This window comes from Argentina silus (genome assembly GCF_951799395.1).
Source record: "Argentina silus genome assembly, chromosome: X".
Lineage (NCBI taxonomy): Eukaryota > Metazoa > Chordata > Actinopteri > Argentiniformes > Argentinidae > Argentina > Argentina silus.
Window position 1 is genome coordinate 16638198 of NC_139653.1, and position 18148 is coordinate 16656345.

The following is an 18148-nucleotide window of genomic DNA, read 5'->3' on the forward strand; positions in this document are numbered from 1 at the left end:
AAGCTTTGGTTTAAACCAACAAGCAGGGGCCCCTGTAGACTTGGGGCTTTGACAAAGCCCAGCCCTCATTTTTTGGAGGCCCAGCTGTAAAAAATGCCATTTAATGAACCTGTCTGCTGAAGCTGTCCCCTGCCTGTCAGAGGTGTCAGCCAGTGACAAGCGCTGGGGACGGCCGCCTCCAGTCACAGACAGGCCTGCCAGCTGGAGACTTCGGCCCCAATCTAATCACGCCACCAGGAAGGGACCGGCGCTCTGCTCTTGGTCTGTCATGCTTGGGGCATGGGGAGGGGAGAGTAGGGGGGGGTGGGGGATGACCGGCAAGCCCAGCCTTTTGTTTCCACACAGGTCCCTCTACACAAGCTCATTAGGACCCACTGGCACATGCGCAGGTCTTCAAGCTGTGGGGAAATTATACCTCTCTCAAATAATAGCCATAATGCAATTTAACATATCTGTTTTTCGTATCCTTTTTCTCTGCCCTGATTTGACAGAGGGATGGCTGCATTGTGCCTGTAGAACATCAGAGGTGGAAAATATTGTGACAGATGAGATGAGGAGAGGCACAGGTGACACCAGTGTTTAGGCTGAGACTCACATGTAATAAAGTGGAAATGCTCAAACAGAACCCATCACACTTAAAAGTAGAGAAACCATTTTATGTATGGAATCATTTATGAGTCCCGTGTAGCCTTAACCCCAGACTGGCCTAGGCACTGTGACAGACATTAACAAATCTGAAAGAGCAGCATCTCTAATCTGATGAAATTTTGCATCTTATATGGAAGTTCCTTTAACAATTCTGCTGAAATGAGCCAGTAAAATTATACCACCAGGCTCCAAGCCAGCATGACTGATATATTTATATTTCTGGAATACACTGACAACATGCTATCATTGCACCTCCGCTGTGTTCTCCTCAGATTTGTCTAATAGGCTTCCAGTGTAAAGCCTCACCACTGTTTGGACCAAGACAGAGGGAGAGAACACTGCAGGGGAAAAGTGAGGGGAGGATATGAGTCTCAATTCGAGTGATAAGACTACTCCCCCAGGAGAGAGTGGGTTGGATTTCACAGATGGTAATTTGGAGGATCAGCATACATTGTGAATGCTGTATTGAAAAGCTGACCCCAGGCAACATGGACCAAATCTTTGAGAAGATGAAGGAGTCAGTGAGTGATTGGAAAAGGCTAAAACATGGTGGTATGGTCAAGCAGCATATCATGCATCATGTGCAGTGGCGAATAAGGTTTGAGCCACCAGATATGGGAAAACATGCTGGATGAAGATAGACAATAACACTATGAAGTTCACCATTGGTGGAGCCAGTGGACTGGAGGTACAGTATACACAGTGGAGCCAGTGGATGCAGAAACACTTTTTACATTTTTACACTTTTAAGTTCTCAGAATGACAATGGGATAACACAGCCCCATCAATGCATTTTGCTTTCTGCTCACCACAACATTTCCTTTTTTAAATTCATAGCTAGGTAATACAAGCACTAGCCTCTCGACCCTGATTTCAAAACAAAGGAAACAAATTTCATTTTGCATGTCAACATGAGTCAAATCATATGTTGAAATGTGCATCTCATTTCAATTCCTTTATAGTGTGTGTTCTCAGCCCAGGATGTGAAAAGTGACGGGCCATCGAAGAGCAGACACATTATGTATGCGTTTTATTATAAGAAAACAGTGAAGGGTTCTGAAATGTTTACAAAGTTCTATTATTATTCCGAATTTAAATAAATATTGGTATGTTACTTTTTATAAATTAGATGAGACAGAAATGTGATTGCTATGACCGATGCATGTGAAAAAACAACCTTTTACTTTTAGCAATAATCCTCTCTCGGTCCCTTTAAGATTCGTGGCAAAGTATTCACAAATATCACAGCATGAATTTGATCTGATCTTCCCTCATCTGACAACTGGTTTGAGGGGTGAAAATAAGAAAACGTAAGAAATTCCCTCAGATTATAAGAGAGAAGCGTTCCACTTCCTGCTCACAGTCCCATATCTCAACTTCAATAAAGTAGCAGGCTCCTAATGCAGGTATTGGGGAAAATAAGATACAGATTTGCATAATCAGTGTCACTATACATTTGGGTGGTAGTTGGAGTGTAGCAAGATGACACAGCTCTGGTGCTCTGGCAAGACCATTGGGATAAGGCGGATGAATATGCATTACACACACTGGCAGATCACTGCCCCAAATGTCCAGCCAAGTTTGTCAATAATGTTTATGTCACAGGCTGTATTTCACGCACATTACCAGGCTCTGCATGGGTGTCCTAAACATTGCTATGGTAGGGAGTGGGATGCTCATCTCTCTGCTTTGAGTTCTCTGTCATTTTGTATGCTCATGGAGAAATGTGAGGAACTCAGTTTTACCTTAATCCCAATCAGCACAAACAGACTGGAGACGCACATCAACATAAACTCTACAGTGAAGAGCACAGGGAAGAAAAGATTTACAGAAAAAATATTCAATATCAACAATCTATGATAAACATTTTAGATATTTTTTCTATCATAGTCAACCTTACGTACTGGATTGTTCTATAGACATCTGAAGTACTCTCCACAGCAACAGTAAACTTCATTCAAAGCAACCTGTCATTATAATGAGAGTGATGAACCATATAGAAACACAGAAATTAGAGTTAGAATTAAGTAGAATGTCTAGGAATGTCTTTGTTAGGTACATGCAAACTCTACACACACACACAAACAAACACACACACACACACACACACACACACGCACACACACACACACACACACACACACGCACACACACGCACCCACCATCCATCCAGATAAATAGCTTCAGAGGGCCTACGCTAAGGAGCTTGTGAGAACGGGTGCAGTCATTTGGTATTGGACCCTTTCAGCAAGTCTTCACTAATGGGCCTTCTTCAGGGGCTTGTCAGCCTTAAGATGACTGAAATCTTCCTGGCCTGGCTACCAGCTTCCTCTGGCTGCCACTGAGAGTGCCAAGCTGATCGCTTTAAATCCCACTTTTCAGGTTTTTCATGTGTGGGAGGGGTGGAGGCACAGAGAGCAAGACAGAGAGGAAGAGAAGGAAAAGGACAGGGATGGAGAGGCTGAGAGACAGAGGAGAGAGGGAGAGAAAGAGCAAGTGGTTAGGGGAGAGGGCCTGATGAGCAATGAGCTCCTCACTCGTCTTCAATTAATCTTGTTTCTCTACCTTTGCTTTGGCGCGTCCCTCTACACCAAGGTAATAACGACACCCTCATCCATTATCCTTTTATCCCTGTTATTCACTTGGAATTGCTTAATAATATGTTACACATTTGTCTCCCCTCGTATAATTCTTTCTGTCATTTGCGGTATATCAACCAGAAAACACACAGCCCCCTGTCCGCCGGACGCTCTTTGAGGATTATCGTGGGTGACACCTTCGGGATGCAGCCAGAATCTAGAGCATCATTTTTTCAGGCATAAAGTGGAATTACCCTGATTTATCTGTCATTGCCAAAAGCACAACAAGCCATTCAGGGCCAAAGCAAAGGTATAACAGGTTCTTATCGGGCCTTCAGAATGTGAGCGCTTGTAAATGTATGCTAATGAGGGCCTTTTGTCATAAACTAACCCCTTGGGGCTGTGCAGGGTTTGCAGAGAAGGATGATAATCTGGCTGTTGAGTGCACAAGATAATTTGCACTTTATCCCCTTGTAATTATATAGTTTAAATCTTTTTACCAATGCTAATCCTATGCCATGTGGAAATGTCTGCCCGGCGTGTACGGTGCTCAACAGTACTAGTCAGCATACATCTTACTCTCACTCAAATATTCACATGCTGTAGGAGGAGAGCAATGAGCTGATATAATTACTCTGACTTTGTGTATCTCATGCTCAGAGGCTCCCTATCATTCTACTCCACCTCAGCAGACAGGCAACCCAAGCTCACAGCCTGAGGCTATGGGAGACAACAAAAATGTGGTGGTGGGGCTGAGAGAGCCAGAGCCAGAACCTACTCCACCCCCTCTATGTGCTGTGCCTTTGTGAGGAAGGGGAGATGGAGGATAGACAGGGAATAGACAGACCAGAGTGAGTGAGTGGGTTTGGGCTACTCGGCTGCTTTGGGGTGTCTCTGCTGTCCAGAGGGACTCCAGGCCATCTTGCATGCCTGCCAAAGCCGACAGACTCTGACAAGCCGCTTGGCGTGAGTAATTTGACTAATTACACTGGATTAGACCATATTAATGCAAGCTGTTTTCTCCAGGGTCAGTGACCCACCCAGAGTGATTCCTGCTAAAATTTCCCTCTAGACCATACAAGCAGAAGACATAAAGGAAACATATTAGCTACTTTCCCCAAAAAACTAACAAATACAATAAACAGATACTAGCATTATTGTTGATTAGTAAATGAGAATATCTCCCTTTGTAACAACAAGCAGCCTGTGATACATTGTCTCCTCCAAAGTCTTCCCAAATCCACGTGGGATTCTCTTATAAGATACCAAATTCCTGTCCTTCTCCGTCTCCCTGCTGGAAAGGAAAAACACACAAATAAGGACTTTCATAAACCCCATGGAACCCTGTGAGTTTACACAATGATTTATTGCACAGATTGAGGGGGTTCCCATATGCTGACAACAGCATTACAACATTTCATTTTTATCTTGATTTTCTTTTACCAAAAAATTTGTAATGAAATCTGATACTGATTAATGATGCATTCAAGTGTCTTTGGTGATATGATGAAAGTCTTTATTTGCCATGGTCCCAGTCTAGGGAGATTCAGGTCTTTGTTAAAATGGAAACCCTTTGCTGGAAAGTGATTTATTGGGATGTTTACATAGGGATCATTCCTCCTCAAAGTATGCATGAAGTAAAAATGTTTTTCACCACCAAGTTTTTGCTCTATATTGTTGTAAAAAAAAAGTATTACAATCGATATCCTCATACTACAAACATTTGTTTTTTTTTAAATACTATATTTTTCATGAGGAAATTATTTTAAAATGATATTCCAGCCTTGATTAAAACAATGTCCCAAATTGAATTATTTTACAATAGAAAGAGGGGGAAATGAGCCATAGAATGTGTGTGTTTTAATACAACTGCTCTCCCAATTGTAGAAAATCAATCTGGGTGTCTAACAAAGGGGAAGTAGCTCTACTATTTGTATGTGCTCCTCTGCCTTGAACACGGTGTAATAATAGTCTTAAGGCTGGCATTATAAAGACAGAATACCAAAGAGGCTTACAGCTTTAGTTTCATGAAACATTTAGGCAAAAGTTCCAAGGGCTGGAGATGATGAAAGAAAGTAAGCTGGAAAATGGGCTTCTGCGATCCTCAGCCCTTATTGTACAGAAGTCACATCAAATTAATACTGATTCAGCCTTTCTTCTTCTGAGCTTTTCAGAACGGATTAAGCTATGAAAACTCAAAAATTACTAAAGCACCTATTAAGCATTATGCTCACCCTTTCTTGTCTCTCCCTTTGAAAAAATATGAATGTGCTTTACCATTCAATCCACTCACAAAAAAGTTATTGTTTGCATGCTTGATGAAACACGATGACAGTTTGATAAAGGACAATGTAAAACACACATTTCCACCTGAACATTTAAAAAATGAAAAGCACCTTCAATTTCAGAAATACAGCCACAATCTTGGAAAGCAATAAATCATATAATTTAAAGATTTATCAGGGTTCTACTAAACAGCACTCTAGTAGTAGACTGAGTGTGGAGGCCTGTGTGATGGTGGAGGTCCAGAGCCCAGCCCGCTGGTTGAAAGCCTGTGTTTCCACAGAGATGAAGGGCCAGTAAAACTGGGGTTCTCTCGGGCTCTCTCCAGCTCTTTGGTCTCTTGCAGCCTGTTCAAAGGAGCGCTGGGAGCGCATGAATTGTAATTGTAGCTCCTAACAGGATTCAAGAGGGCCCAAACGGTGGCACTTGAGAACCAGGTCGTGGGGAGTTAAACGGCTGTCAGACACTCAAAGCTCCCCAGCATGTGAACCAGCCCACAAAGGCAGGCCACGGCCACTTCCAGGGCCCTCCTATCCACTCTCTCACATAGAGGGAGAGATTAAAGATCAAATATGACCCTTTAACGCACCTATTCAGCTTTCAGAGCAAAAGTTCACGCCTATTTAGATACTTAAGCATTTCCCCCCCACATTCTAATCTTCAAGAATAGGTTGAATTCCTCTAATATATGCCTATATTGAATTGGGGGCCTCTTCAAAACCTAAAATGTGCTACTACCAAATAATAATTTCAACATACTGCTTTAATATGACAGTAAACATACAAGAAAAACAACACAAAATAATTCCACAACATTCCATATATATCCCACACAATATGATACATTGCAATCATAATTATTGGTCTTGTTTTTTTTACCCCTCACATCGAGCCACAAAGAATACAGGTAGGCTTGTGGTTGTGGTTGTGTTTTTTTATACAATTGTGGTTGTTATTTTCTTTTCATGTCTTCCAATGAGGGGAGGGTTGGGGCGGAAAAAAAGGGGGAATAGAAATGATACAAGCAATACTTCTAATAGAATTAAAATTATATTTCCTAGTTTTCAAAGCTGATCTAGAGAAGAAAGAAAAAGAAGAAGAATACATGTAGGTTACTTAGGGTAAGCTAAATATACAGTAGGCTATAGAATGAGAAAAGGAGAGAGGTACAGTAGCTGGGAAGACCTGAGGTCAAAGGGGAGTCTGATATGTACAGCAGGATAATGAGAACTCAGGTGGCGTCTAGCTAGTTAAGAGGATAATCACAGGCAAGCAGGTGATAGGTGACAATTAAAGAGCATCAGGGAGTGGGGTCATGGGTAACACCTGAGAACCAATAAAACCACAGCGTCAGCTCACCTCTCCACACAGCCAGCCCTCAGCACAAAGACATCATCTGTGGTACAGCCTCCTCACAGCCCCAACAACTCACCAGGCCACAGACCCTCACCACACAGAGAGCTTTGAGTCTGTCTCCACCCAACCCCAGCCCCAGCCTCTCCCCCATAGCACCACAATGCCCCAAACCTGCAGCGTGAAGCCCCCTCTATATGACCCTTATTAAACTCTTAATTGGATTGCGAGTTGCTTCGAGGAAAAAATTCAACATTAGTTCATTCAGCTGAGATTTTCTTCCCTGGCATTCCTTCCAGTAGTTTGCCACCACAACAATAGGATTCAAAATAAAGTAACTGAGAACTTTTTTCTTCAAAAACACAGCCAGACTTATCAAAAACAGAATAGGCAAAATCCTTTCCCCCTTTTTTGCCGAGGCAGAGAGCTATTTGAATTTCACAGGCTGCAAGTGACGGGTTGAAACAAAGCCCAACACTGGCTATTGTGTGGCCTTTCACTGCTGTAATGGTCTTAAAACGGCTACAAGCAGGGTCCTATTCAGCACTGACCAGCACTATGCAGCTCTCCACTCCACAGCCAAGACAAACTCTACACAGAGGGAACTCAGAGGGGTCAGCTGGCCAATAAGGAGTAACTGATTTCACTTATACTATACTACTCTGCATCGACATGACTGTACATGATCTATCAGTGACTGTATAACCTCTCAGCACCTATATTCCAACTATACAGAATAAATACTCCCATAACAACAACATCAATCAACTTTATTATAGAAAACACCATAATGACAATAATTACAATAATATCTCATTAAGAAAGGGAGAATGAGAGACAGGGGAGAATTAATAGCAGACAGGTGTACAACACACCGCAATTATGGAACCTGAAATTAGTTCATCGCCTCAAGGCTGATAGTGGAAAAAAAAGAAAGCTGTGAGAGAAGGAGTGTGTGTGAGAGAGAGAGAGAGATGGGCTGGGAGAGGGAAAGATGGAGAGAGGCTCACTGACAAAAAAGGGAATTGCAAATAAGCAAACAAAAATGACTTAAATGTGTAAATTAGGAGAAAAATGAGAGGGAAAAGCAGCTTTTCCCTACAGACTGGAGCCTCAGATGAGAGGGGAGCAGCCAAACGTGATCAAGGGGAACCGTAGAGCGGTGCGGCAGGCGTCAAGACGAGCACTCAGCCAGTGAGTGGCAGCTTCTCCTTTTCCAGTCAATCATTCATTACAGAGCCAAGTGTGTGGAGGAGTGCCTCCACTACTTGACCTATCATATTACTGCTTCTGTAAACGCCTAATCCCCCTTCGTTAGACGGTGTCAACACGCAGCATTCCCTCGCTCTGCTGCAGGTCTCCTGCACAGACACCTCACCAGCCCTGCCAAGATGGGGAATTGACACTATAATAAAATCATTTGAATTCTAACAAGGTAGAACACTAAACTCCTCACTCTTTTTTACCCTCCAACCTGTTTTGTTTTGCCCCGGTTTTGCTTTTTTGTCTTCAGCCAAATTTGATCCACTGTGAGTTGGTTCACCTCTCCTTTTATCTCTGGGACAATCAGTCTCTTATCCCCAATTCCAAAACTAGACTAAATAAGTCAGGATTGAGCTTTTCAATCTTTCATTGGCTGAACTGAGCGGCCATCAGGATGGTTCTTTTAGCCCCAGGGCTGTTCCAGAGCAGGTGAAAGCCTGGAGGCAGGAACCTGCATGTCAGCACTTCCTCCTCCATCATGACTCTTTCATGGGGAGCACATCTCCTGAATTATTATAATGGAGGCCAGTGAGATGACTGCTCTAATGAATCCAACAGATGACGGCCCAGCATGACGAGAGAGTAGAGCACTTTTACACTCAAGACTAAAACCTGCAAGAGTCAGAACTCACAGTATGCATTTTGTTACCTGAGTAAACAAAGAAACCATAAATGTGTGTAGATAAAGGGTCGAGTGAGGGGGAGCCAGAAAAATAGTGCAATGGGCAGGTGATATATTTTGGACAATATGTTGTTCTGCAAAACTGAGAGAGGTTGTGGTAAGGCAATGATGTTAATTTCATGTGATTGCACAAATACCATAATATATTACCATAGTTCAACCGGGCATACAGACACAGGCACAACTCACAGGCACAACTCAACAATTAAGACTCGTCATTTTAAATGACATGCACCACATAAGTCTTTAAACCCTATAAGCATTTTTGAAATATCTCTCGCTATTGGAACATGTATGTAAATGTGAGGATGATCTTTTAAACTTTGTCAGATGGCTGCGACACACCTTCCTCATAATACGGTTTGAGCGATGTTAATTACCGTGTAAAATAAGCAATTGGCATCCTGCCCCATATGTCCCACTTTTTCAGTGGAAGAGATGGAAATTAGGAGGGGTAGATTTGATTGTGGCATCCCTTCCGTCTGTGCACCACATTGTGTGGCTGCGCTGGTAACAGGCTAATATTCAGCAGTGCTCACCGCAACCAGAACTAATCAAAGTAGACAAAATGTCTCTGCTGCCATCTTTGTCTAGCATCCGCTCAGGGTGAGCCTCCCTCTTTTCCTCCATCCCTTTCACCTCCCCTCTTTCCCTCCCTCTCGAAGGGAGGGTGACAACAGCATAAAATGGTGGCGTGAAAATGTGCCTTCCATGTGGCAGCAGCAGTGGGGGCACAGGGGACAGTGCAATCAGCAGTGTGTGCTGTTGCTTTGAACAAGCTGGATGATCGCCAAGGCGTATCAGGGCCGCCTGATTGATGAGACACCGGCGGTTACAAACAAAAGCAGCTCAATAGCACATCAAGGGACAGGACACACTCACCCATCTTCAATACAGTTTTACCTGGACTGCATACTGTAGGGTCAAAAAGCCTATGCAGTAGAGGGCATGGACGTTGTTTAAGCTATAAAACAAATTTTTCCAGAATTGAACAGTTAAGTATGGACAGTTTATGATTTCAAATCAAATGTTCTAAGATACAATTTATACTGTGATTTTCAGAAAAGAGACTGGAGGAGACATACAATGAAAATACAAAACATAAATCACAGACAGAAACAAGGCGGACTCCTCTGTTTCATTAATGGAAATGATCTGTCAATATGCTGGAGTCAATCCACACGTGTCAGCTGGGCTAGGCACACAATGGGCCAGCCAACTTATGAACTCCCAGCACCACTCTGTCGAGTCCATAAAACAACTGGCAACGCCGCTGGGGAGCGCCCTGAGACACCGCCCTCTTGCACAGACCACCAGATGACACAGATGGGGCGAAACCAAACAAAAAGGAGGCTCCCTTTGTACAAAGTGGGACCCCTTTCAAAAGCCATTCATGCAACAAATTGGGGAAATCTGGCCCTGCAACACTCCGGTTTATGCTCTTTTATTAGCTTGGGCCTTACGTCACAGTAAGTGAAATCAGATTTATGGGTTTCTGCAACAATGGTAAAATAAAGCATGCTTTTTGAATGCACGGGAAGGATATTATTATATTTGGGTCATGTTAACCAAAAACACAGTGTTAGAGATCACAGCTACACACATGAACTCAATAACAGGACAGTGATTTATTTGGGGATTCAAAAATGTTTTGGATTTGTATGATATGAAGGCTACATTGCACTTTCTTGCATAATGGTTAGCAAAAACAACTAGAGAACAGTAAATAAGTTCAAACAGGATAATATCAGAGAATAGCTCCACGATTCATATAGCTGAGCACATTCCCAAAGAGTATCTAAAAGACAACAGGGCTCTACAAAGAGTGGTGAAAACGGCACAGTACATCATAGAGAGCGAGCTCCCAGCCATACAGGACACCCACTCCAGGTGGTGTCTGAGGAAGGCCCGGAAGGTCATCAAAGACTGCAGCCACGCCCTGTTCTCTCAACTACCGTCTGGAAAACGGTCCTAGAGCATCCATTCTTGGACCAACAGGTTCCGAGACAGCTTCTACCTCCAAGCTATAGGACTTTTGAACTGATACCCCCAGTTGCACTATAGACAATTTGCACTCACCCCTGCACATCACATCCTAGGAATATGATAAATAAACTTTTATTTTATTTCTAAAAACAACTTTTTCCTACTTTATCATTATGTCAAAAGTTTCAACTAATTATATTTTATTTTCTGCATGTCTACTGATTGGTGGGCTAAATATAAAACAAACACAAACTTCCTGATATAAACATGCAAATGTGACTGACATAATAGCAATATATAATCTATAATGCATATTGACATGTATTGTAGTGTGGTATGTAAAAGATTAGCTAATTATGTACCCAGTTTTTCCATCATTGAATCATGAAACGACAGTAGCATGTGATCATGCCTCCTGCTCACAGAAAAAGGCGTATTATCAGTGATCTCGGGAGGTACGCTTCTCTCCACATAGTATGGTGGTATTTAACAATGTCCAACTTGAGCTCTTTTAACAGGCACATCATCAGTTAGAGAGGTTTATTTTTATGTTAGGCCTTAATATGTGCACACAAGCTTTCAGTTCTATGGTCTTCTCTATTTTCCTCTGCCTCTTTCTCTGCAGCTCTCTCGCCCCACTGCAATCTGCATAGAGAGACATTTGTCATCATTAGCCCTGCTCTGACAGTTGGCACCCGGTACCTCAGATCTCTAGGACTGGCAATTATGAACCCTTCATCCCTTATTTGGGTAACATGGCCTAATTTCATCATGGGCCTCGCCACCAGCATTTCATTATTGCAGCCCCCAACCTAGAGATTCCTATGTTATTCCATTCTCCTTCTTTTGTGCTTCTGTGTACTCCTATACTCGAATCACATGGCATGAAAGAAGGGATGCGCAATTAATTTGAAATTCATTATTACTTATCAGGCACAAGGGCTATGTTGAAAATTCTCTGGACGAGTATCATGGGGTCAGTGGGCGAATGATTACTGTCTCCACCTTTAGACTTGAGATGTCTCCCAGACATTAAGATTAATCACACTGCCGGTGGTACATTGTTGCCTTTTGCTCCATACAACACAAATACACAAATACAAGCAAAAAAACTGTAAATTGTACTTTAAATTGTACTATAAATAAACTAGCACACCTACATAACACAAACATATTCTTCTGTAACCCTAAAGCTTTAAGAAATTGTAAAACAGCAGAGAAATAAAATAATAAATAACAGAGTAAGAAAGCTGCTGCGGTGTCTGTTATACATTTCCCTTCGCACTGTCATGTACAGGAGAATACAGCACTTAAACGCGGACTAATAAAGAACAGGGTAAACTATAGCACAAGCAGTTTTAGGCAGCATTGCAAGGACTGATAATTTGAGGAGAAACATTTGTGCACAGAAAGTAATTCTGTTACTTTAAAATGTGAAGCGTACCTCAATGTTCTGCTTTATTACATAAACCAGTATCGGCAGATACAACTATATTATATTAATGCTCAATTGATGCAAATAGATGCATGTCATTTATCAGAAAGACTGACAAGCATTCTATATTGAGAGGGGGGGGGGGGGAGTGCCAACTAAATCTGAGACAATTTATATAGTTTCTTCCTCTGTTCCCCTCAGATTAATAAAACAACACACCAACGTTATTCTTTTGCTTTTCCTCTCAATCTATCTCATGGTCCTGGTTTAACCATATATAGTATGGCTTTTGCCTGCTTAGCTGATCACTAGGTCTCCTTGTGCCTATGGCTATATTGTCCTAGTTGCTGACTTCTCACAGGGGGAAGCTGCTAATACAGAGTGGAGAATAAAACAAATGAAGGGACACAATCCAGGGGGGGTTGGGGTGTTAGGCAAAATGCCCTGAAATTAACTGGCTTCCCTACAGAGATACCATATTGCTTAGAATAATGATATTCCGATTATTAAAAATCCCAATGACAATTTAATTTTGAGACAAATGAAATTGTGGGGGAACATGTCAAAATGAGTCACTATCTCCTGAGATTTAAGTATATTATTTTTCACAGTGTGAGGGCTAACGCTGATCTCACATGTCTGAAATGGCACCTCGCCTAATCTGATTTATATTTGACTATGCCACTCCATTAGCTTCACTTGGTATACTCTGTACATCGACTTGGTAACTACTAGACCCGCTTTGGCTAGGATCTTGTCATTCCTCTTTAATAAAGTAAAAGGCAATGTACTGGGAAGATGATAGAATAACATGGGGTGGACCTTATTTGTCTAGAATATAATTATTAAGAGAGACGCAGACAAACTATTACTATCTCCAATTAGCATACCCTATTGGCTGTAAATATCTTACATTTTAAGATGCTGCCACTCAGTTGTAATGGAAGGTGCCTTTCAAATGGTGGAGTCTAATCATAAGAGTATTTAGACTCATAGTTTCTGTCATGCACTGCATTACTGTTCATCAAATTCTTTAAATGTATGCAAGTTCTCAAATCCTAGATTAGAGAGTGCTCTGTAAATGTGTGGACAAATGCAGTAGCAGTGCCTTAGACAGGGCAACAGGGAAACAGAAGCAGAGGTTTTCTCATGTCAAATGGATAAGGGAGTGAGATTAACATATCTTTTTTAAAGAACGTTGTGGGATTCCCAGAGCTGGACAGTTTTTCTTTTTGATTTTAGGGCAAACAACAACAACAACAACAACAACAACAACAACAACAACAACAACATACAGCAGAGTTTTTCACTGTTAACATTCGCAAGGCTATTACAGGGTCTTTCACAAAACTTAACTGAACTGCATCATGATATCTGACTGCAGTAGATCTAGTAGTTCAGAGAGAAACCTGATAAATATGACATACTCAATGAATAGGAGCTCTGCCATCAAAGCTTTGTAATATTGTCAATTTAGACCTCAAATTGCCAAACTGAAAAACTGCCCATTTATGGAAAATATTTTTCAGCCACTCTGTGCATGATAAACTATAGTGTCATCATAGCCCCATTTCAACTATTAGACAAGAACTATTGACCCCATGCCAGACCATTTTGACAGGAGGATCAGTCTTGTGCAGTACAGAGGCAAACTCTGGAAACAAAGAGGCCTTCAAAAAAGGGTCACATGCTTGCAAAAAATTTGAGGAAGTAGAAGTCATTGTATTGATTTACACAATCATGCATGCATTTCACTGGGTCGGAAATAGGTCTGTACGACAGTCATGGCCTCATATATCACTCTAGATGGCCTAGCGGGATGGTGGACCTTAGTAACAGAGAGTGCTATGTTATAATAGTGAAGATAGAGACAAGGAGGAGTCAGGATGTCTTGAGTCTGGCCTGGCCAATGCTGGAGCCTTGGCAGAGTAGACCAGGTTGTGTTACTGTAAAATCTGTGCAGCCACATGCTTTAGATTAAGAGGTGGTAATCCCAATGAAAAGCCCCCCCACTATCACGCATAGGAATGGCCGGGGACCGGAGGACAAACTGTGGATTGGTGTCAACGGTGCAACTGGCTTAAAAGAGTGTTGAGATATCAAAAAGAGTTGAAGCGAGACACTGAAGAGCAAGGCTAGTCTGGTTCCTATAAAAGCAAGTACCTGCTGAGCCACAGAGAGTGGCAGGCAAGAGTGAAAGAAAAAGAGTGTCAGAACCAGAGATGGAAAGGGTTTTAGCTCTACCTCTCACCACATGAAACCATTCAAGAATGTCCTCTGTATTCCCAGAATGTACCCATGAGAGTGATGCAAAAACTAGAAAATGTAAACCTTGTTTTTTTTCCTCAAATGACTGTTGACAATGCACCAAAAATAATGAGCTATCAATATCATAGATATTAGAAACATTTGCAGCAAACAAAATACCTACTTATGTCATGCATAAATTGTCTTGCATCCATTGTGGGTTTAATATCCTAGCCTGTTTTAATATAAAATAAAATAAAGACTGCATTTTTGTACACATTCACCATACATTTTCCATGTTTTATTGTTAATTCTATTGTTATTATTATAATTATTCGTCTTCTTCTTCTTCTTCTTCTTAATAATAATAATAATAATAATAATAATAATAATAATAACAATAATAATAATAATATCATCATCATCACTGTGGTATTACCATTATTATACTAAATTCTTAATACAGTTATATAAAAATAGTGCACTATAAAAATAAAAAAACACGGCCATCTACATGGGAATGCTAATGTATACAGTACAATGTCAATAATTCGGCAGGGATTAGGCCTTTCCGTAGTAAACAGCTGCGTCTGAAAAGTTGTATTACTGATATCGGCTGTCAGTGTGAAATTGTGCGACTACAGGGACATTTCACAAACAAACGAGATGCTCAAGTTAAGGACATTGTAGTCTTTAGAATAATATTACCAATGGTGAAAAATAACACCGAAAAAATAACACGATGCGCTCCTATTTCTAGGTCGGAAATAGTAGGCCTAAGCCTTCTATAATGGGTATATCGATGTCATCTTACAACAATAGCAACAATGATGAACAAGGATTAATACGGCACAAATCTGACGAGTTGATCCTCTAATGTTTTAGGGGGAACAAGGCCTACTTGAAATAACGAATATTCAAATCTAAAAGAAGTTTATTCATTTTACCTTATGCATCTCCTATAGGCCTCATCAGTTCTGCTGGAAAAGCAGAAAAATAAACCTGGATAGCTGTTTATTACCTTTTACATTAACTAAAGAGTAGGCTATTTAGTCTCAGTTCATATATATCTACCGTAGTAATTATTGGTTACAGTAGGTTTATGAGACATTAGACACTGTAAAGTATAGCCTTGATAATCAAAGTATTGACATGTCCATCACTGGACTGCATGTGAAATGTAATGTGTTATAATATTTTAATTCATATACGTGTCCTGTCCAATGTCTTTACAGCCTACTATTGGCAAATGAGAGAAACACAATCATTGAATAATAACATAACATAGCCCCCCAATCATCGTCAAATCTGTCATTTAGTCACCATGTATAATTTTTTCAGCAGGTATACTGTCCCCAGGAGATGCACAATAACACCACTCTCAAGTCCACAGCAGTGAAAAATGTGTAATGGAAAGGAGAACGCCTAACAAACAGACACAAATAAAGAGAAGGTTGTTTTTTTTATTACAAATACATAAACAAATTAAGCCTATCATATTGTACCTACTGTATCCTAAATGATTGAAGCGCAGACAAAAATTGGCAGGAGAATAAAATTCAGCAAAACATTTTAAAAAATGTGTCTCAATCAGGAAAAAAGTCGAAGATTTTCCTCTCTCCAATGCGTAGGTGTATTTGCGCTCCTCGATATACTTCTACCTTTAGTTTTACTTCTATATAAAACCCGGGGATTCATTTGTTGTCGATAATCTGGAGGCAGTGACGAATCGGATGGCGATTGGACATCCTCGTTTTTAACCCACCCTTCATAATTTCACGGGAGTGCGCCTGTGCTCTTAAACACAGCAACACCGGCAGCCGCCTCCATGAGCACAGTCACAGCACCGCGCACTTTTACATACCGATTCATACAAACAGTGATTACAGAAATAACAAAAACAAGGACGAGGTTGTTTTGATAACTGAAAGTCGTGCGAGGGTAAAATGGACTTCTGATTATTGCTTGCAATTCTAAGGACTTACTTTTTTCAGCATTTAAATGCAAACGCTTTTGCTTTAGATCGGTGTGCTTATTACGCATGTGCTCTGAGCACAAATAATAGGTTTGGTTGTCTTTTGATCAGACATTTTTTTCTTTTTAAATAGCTTACTTTCTTCTCTAAAATTGGCTCCTGTACAAACAGCCGCGTTGGATCCCTCGGCATATTGCGAGACTCCGGTATACAATCCGGATCTCTGCCCAAACATGATAGCAGCCCAGGCAAAGTTGGTGTATCACCTTAACAAATATTACCAAGAGAAATGCCAATCTCGAAAAGCGGCAATCTCCAAGACCATCCGGGAGGTATGCAAGGTGGTATCGGATGTCCTGAAGGAGGTGGAGGTGCAGGAGCCCCGCTTTATCAGCTCACTGAACGAGATGGACAATCGCTTTGAGGGGCTGGAGGTCATATCACCGACCGAGTTCGAGGTGGTGCTCTATCTAAATCAGATGGGGGTATTCAACTTCGTTGACGACGGCTCTCTTCCAGGTTGCGCCGTGCTCAAGCTCAGTGATGGCCGCAAGAGAAGCATGTCTCTTTGGGTCGAATTCATCACAGCCTCCGGTTACCTCTCGGCTCGCAAGATCCGTTCTAGATTTCAAACACTGGTGGCACAGGCGGTGGATAAGTGCAGCTGCAGAGATGTTATCAAAATGGTCGCTGACACGAGCGAGGTGAAGTTACGCATAAGAGATAGATACATTGTGCAAATCACCCCGGCTTTCAAATGTACCGGGATATGGCCACGAAGCGCAGCGCACTGGCCTCTCCCTCACATCCCTTGGCCGGGACCTAACAGGGTGGCAGAAGTGAAAGCCGAGGGTTTCAACCTTTTATCTAAAGAGTGCTACTCGTTAAATGGCAAACAGAGTTCAGCAGAGAGCGACGCATGGGTCTTGCAATTCGGTGAGGCCGAAAATCGCCTCCTTTTAGGAGGATGCAGGAAGAAATGTCTGTCAGTCCTTAAAACATTACGCGACCGTCACCTTGAACTGCCAGGAACTCCCCTGAACAACTATCACATGAAATCTTTGGTTTCATACGAGTGTGAAAAACATCCAAGGGAGTCTGATTGGGATGAGAACTGCCTTGGGGATCGCTTGAACGGAATTCTATTGCAGCTAATTTCGTGTTTGCAGTGCAGGAGGTGTCCCCATTATTTTCTGCCCAATTTAGACCTATTTCAAGGAAAACCTCATTCGTCCCTTGAGAACGCAGCCAAACAGACTTGGCGATTGGCGAGAGAAATTCTGACCAACCCCAAAAGTTTGGAGAAACTCTGAGGTAAAATGTGTGTGTTGGTGCACCGGGTCTTACATATGGTGGTTCAGAGGCCTATTGATGCTAATCAAGGACTAGGCCTAAATGGACAGAAGTTATCACAGCAGTTTGATAACGGTCTCGTAAAATGTGACTATCCTCCGTTGATGAAGATACAAAATCCTACTCTAAGATCCTTGTTATGACACTTAGTCAAAATTATCCTTAACTTCTATTCTGTGATGTCATTATTTTGGAGCAAATTGTACCATCAATCAAATGTTAGGGTTACCTGTCAGTGTTTATATTTCTTACTGCCTAAATCTTTTATTTGCTTAAATGCTTTAAAATAAAGCCCTGACAAAAGCCTTGACAAAACAACTGTACATTTTATACTGTAAATACAT

At 41.5% G+C, this 18148-nt stretch overlaps 2 protein-coding genes across 8 annotated transcripts in view; one reads left to right on the forward strand and one right to left on the reverse strand.

Annotated features, from left to right (window-relative positions):
- LOC310822746 (neurobeachin) overlaps positions 1-18148 on the reverse strand; it is a gene marked incomplete at its 5' end in the record, with an annotated part of 231677 nt that overhangs the window by 39603 nt on the left and 173926 nt on the right. The gene's annotated exons all lie outside the window — the stretch shown is intronic.
- Positions 16685-17764, forward strand: mab21l1 (mab-21-like 1; the record flags this gene model as incomplete). The annotated part of the gene is made up of 1 exon (XM_083695220.1): positions 16685-17764. The coding sequence occupies one exon, from the start codon at positions 16685-16687 to the stop codon at positions 17762-17764; it is 1080 nt and encodes a 359-aa protein (XP_083551346.1).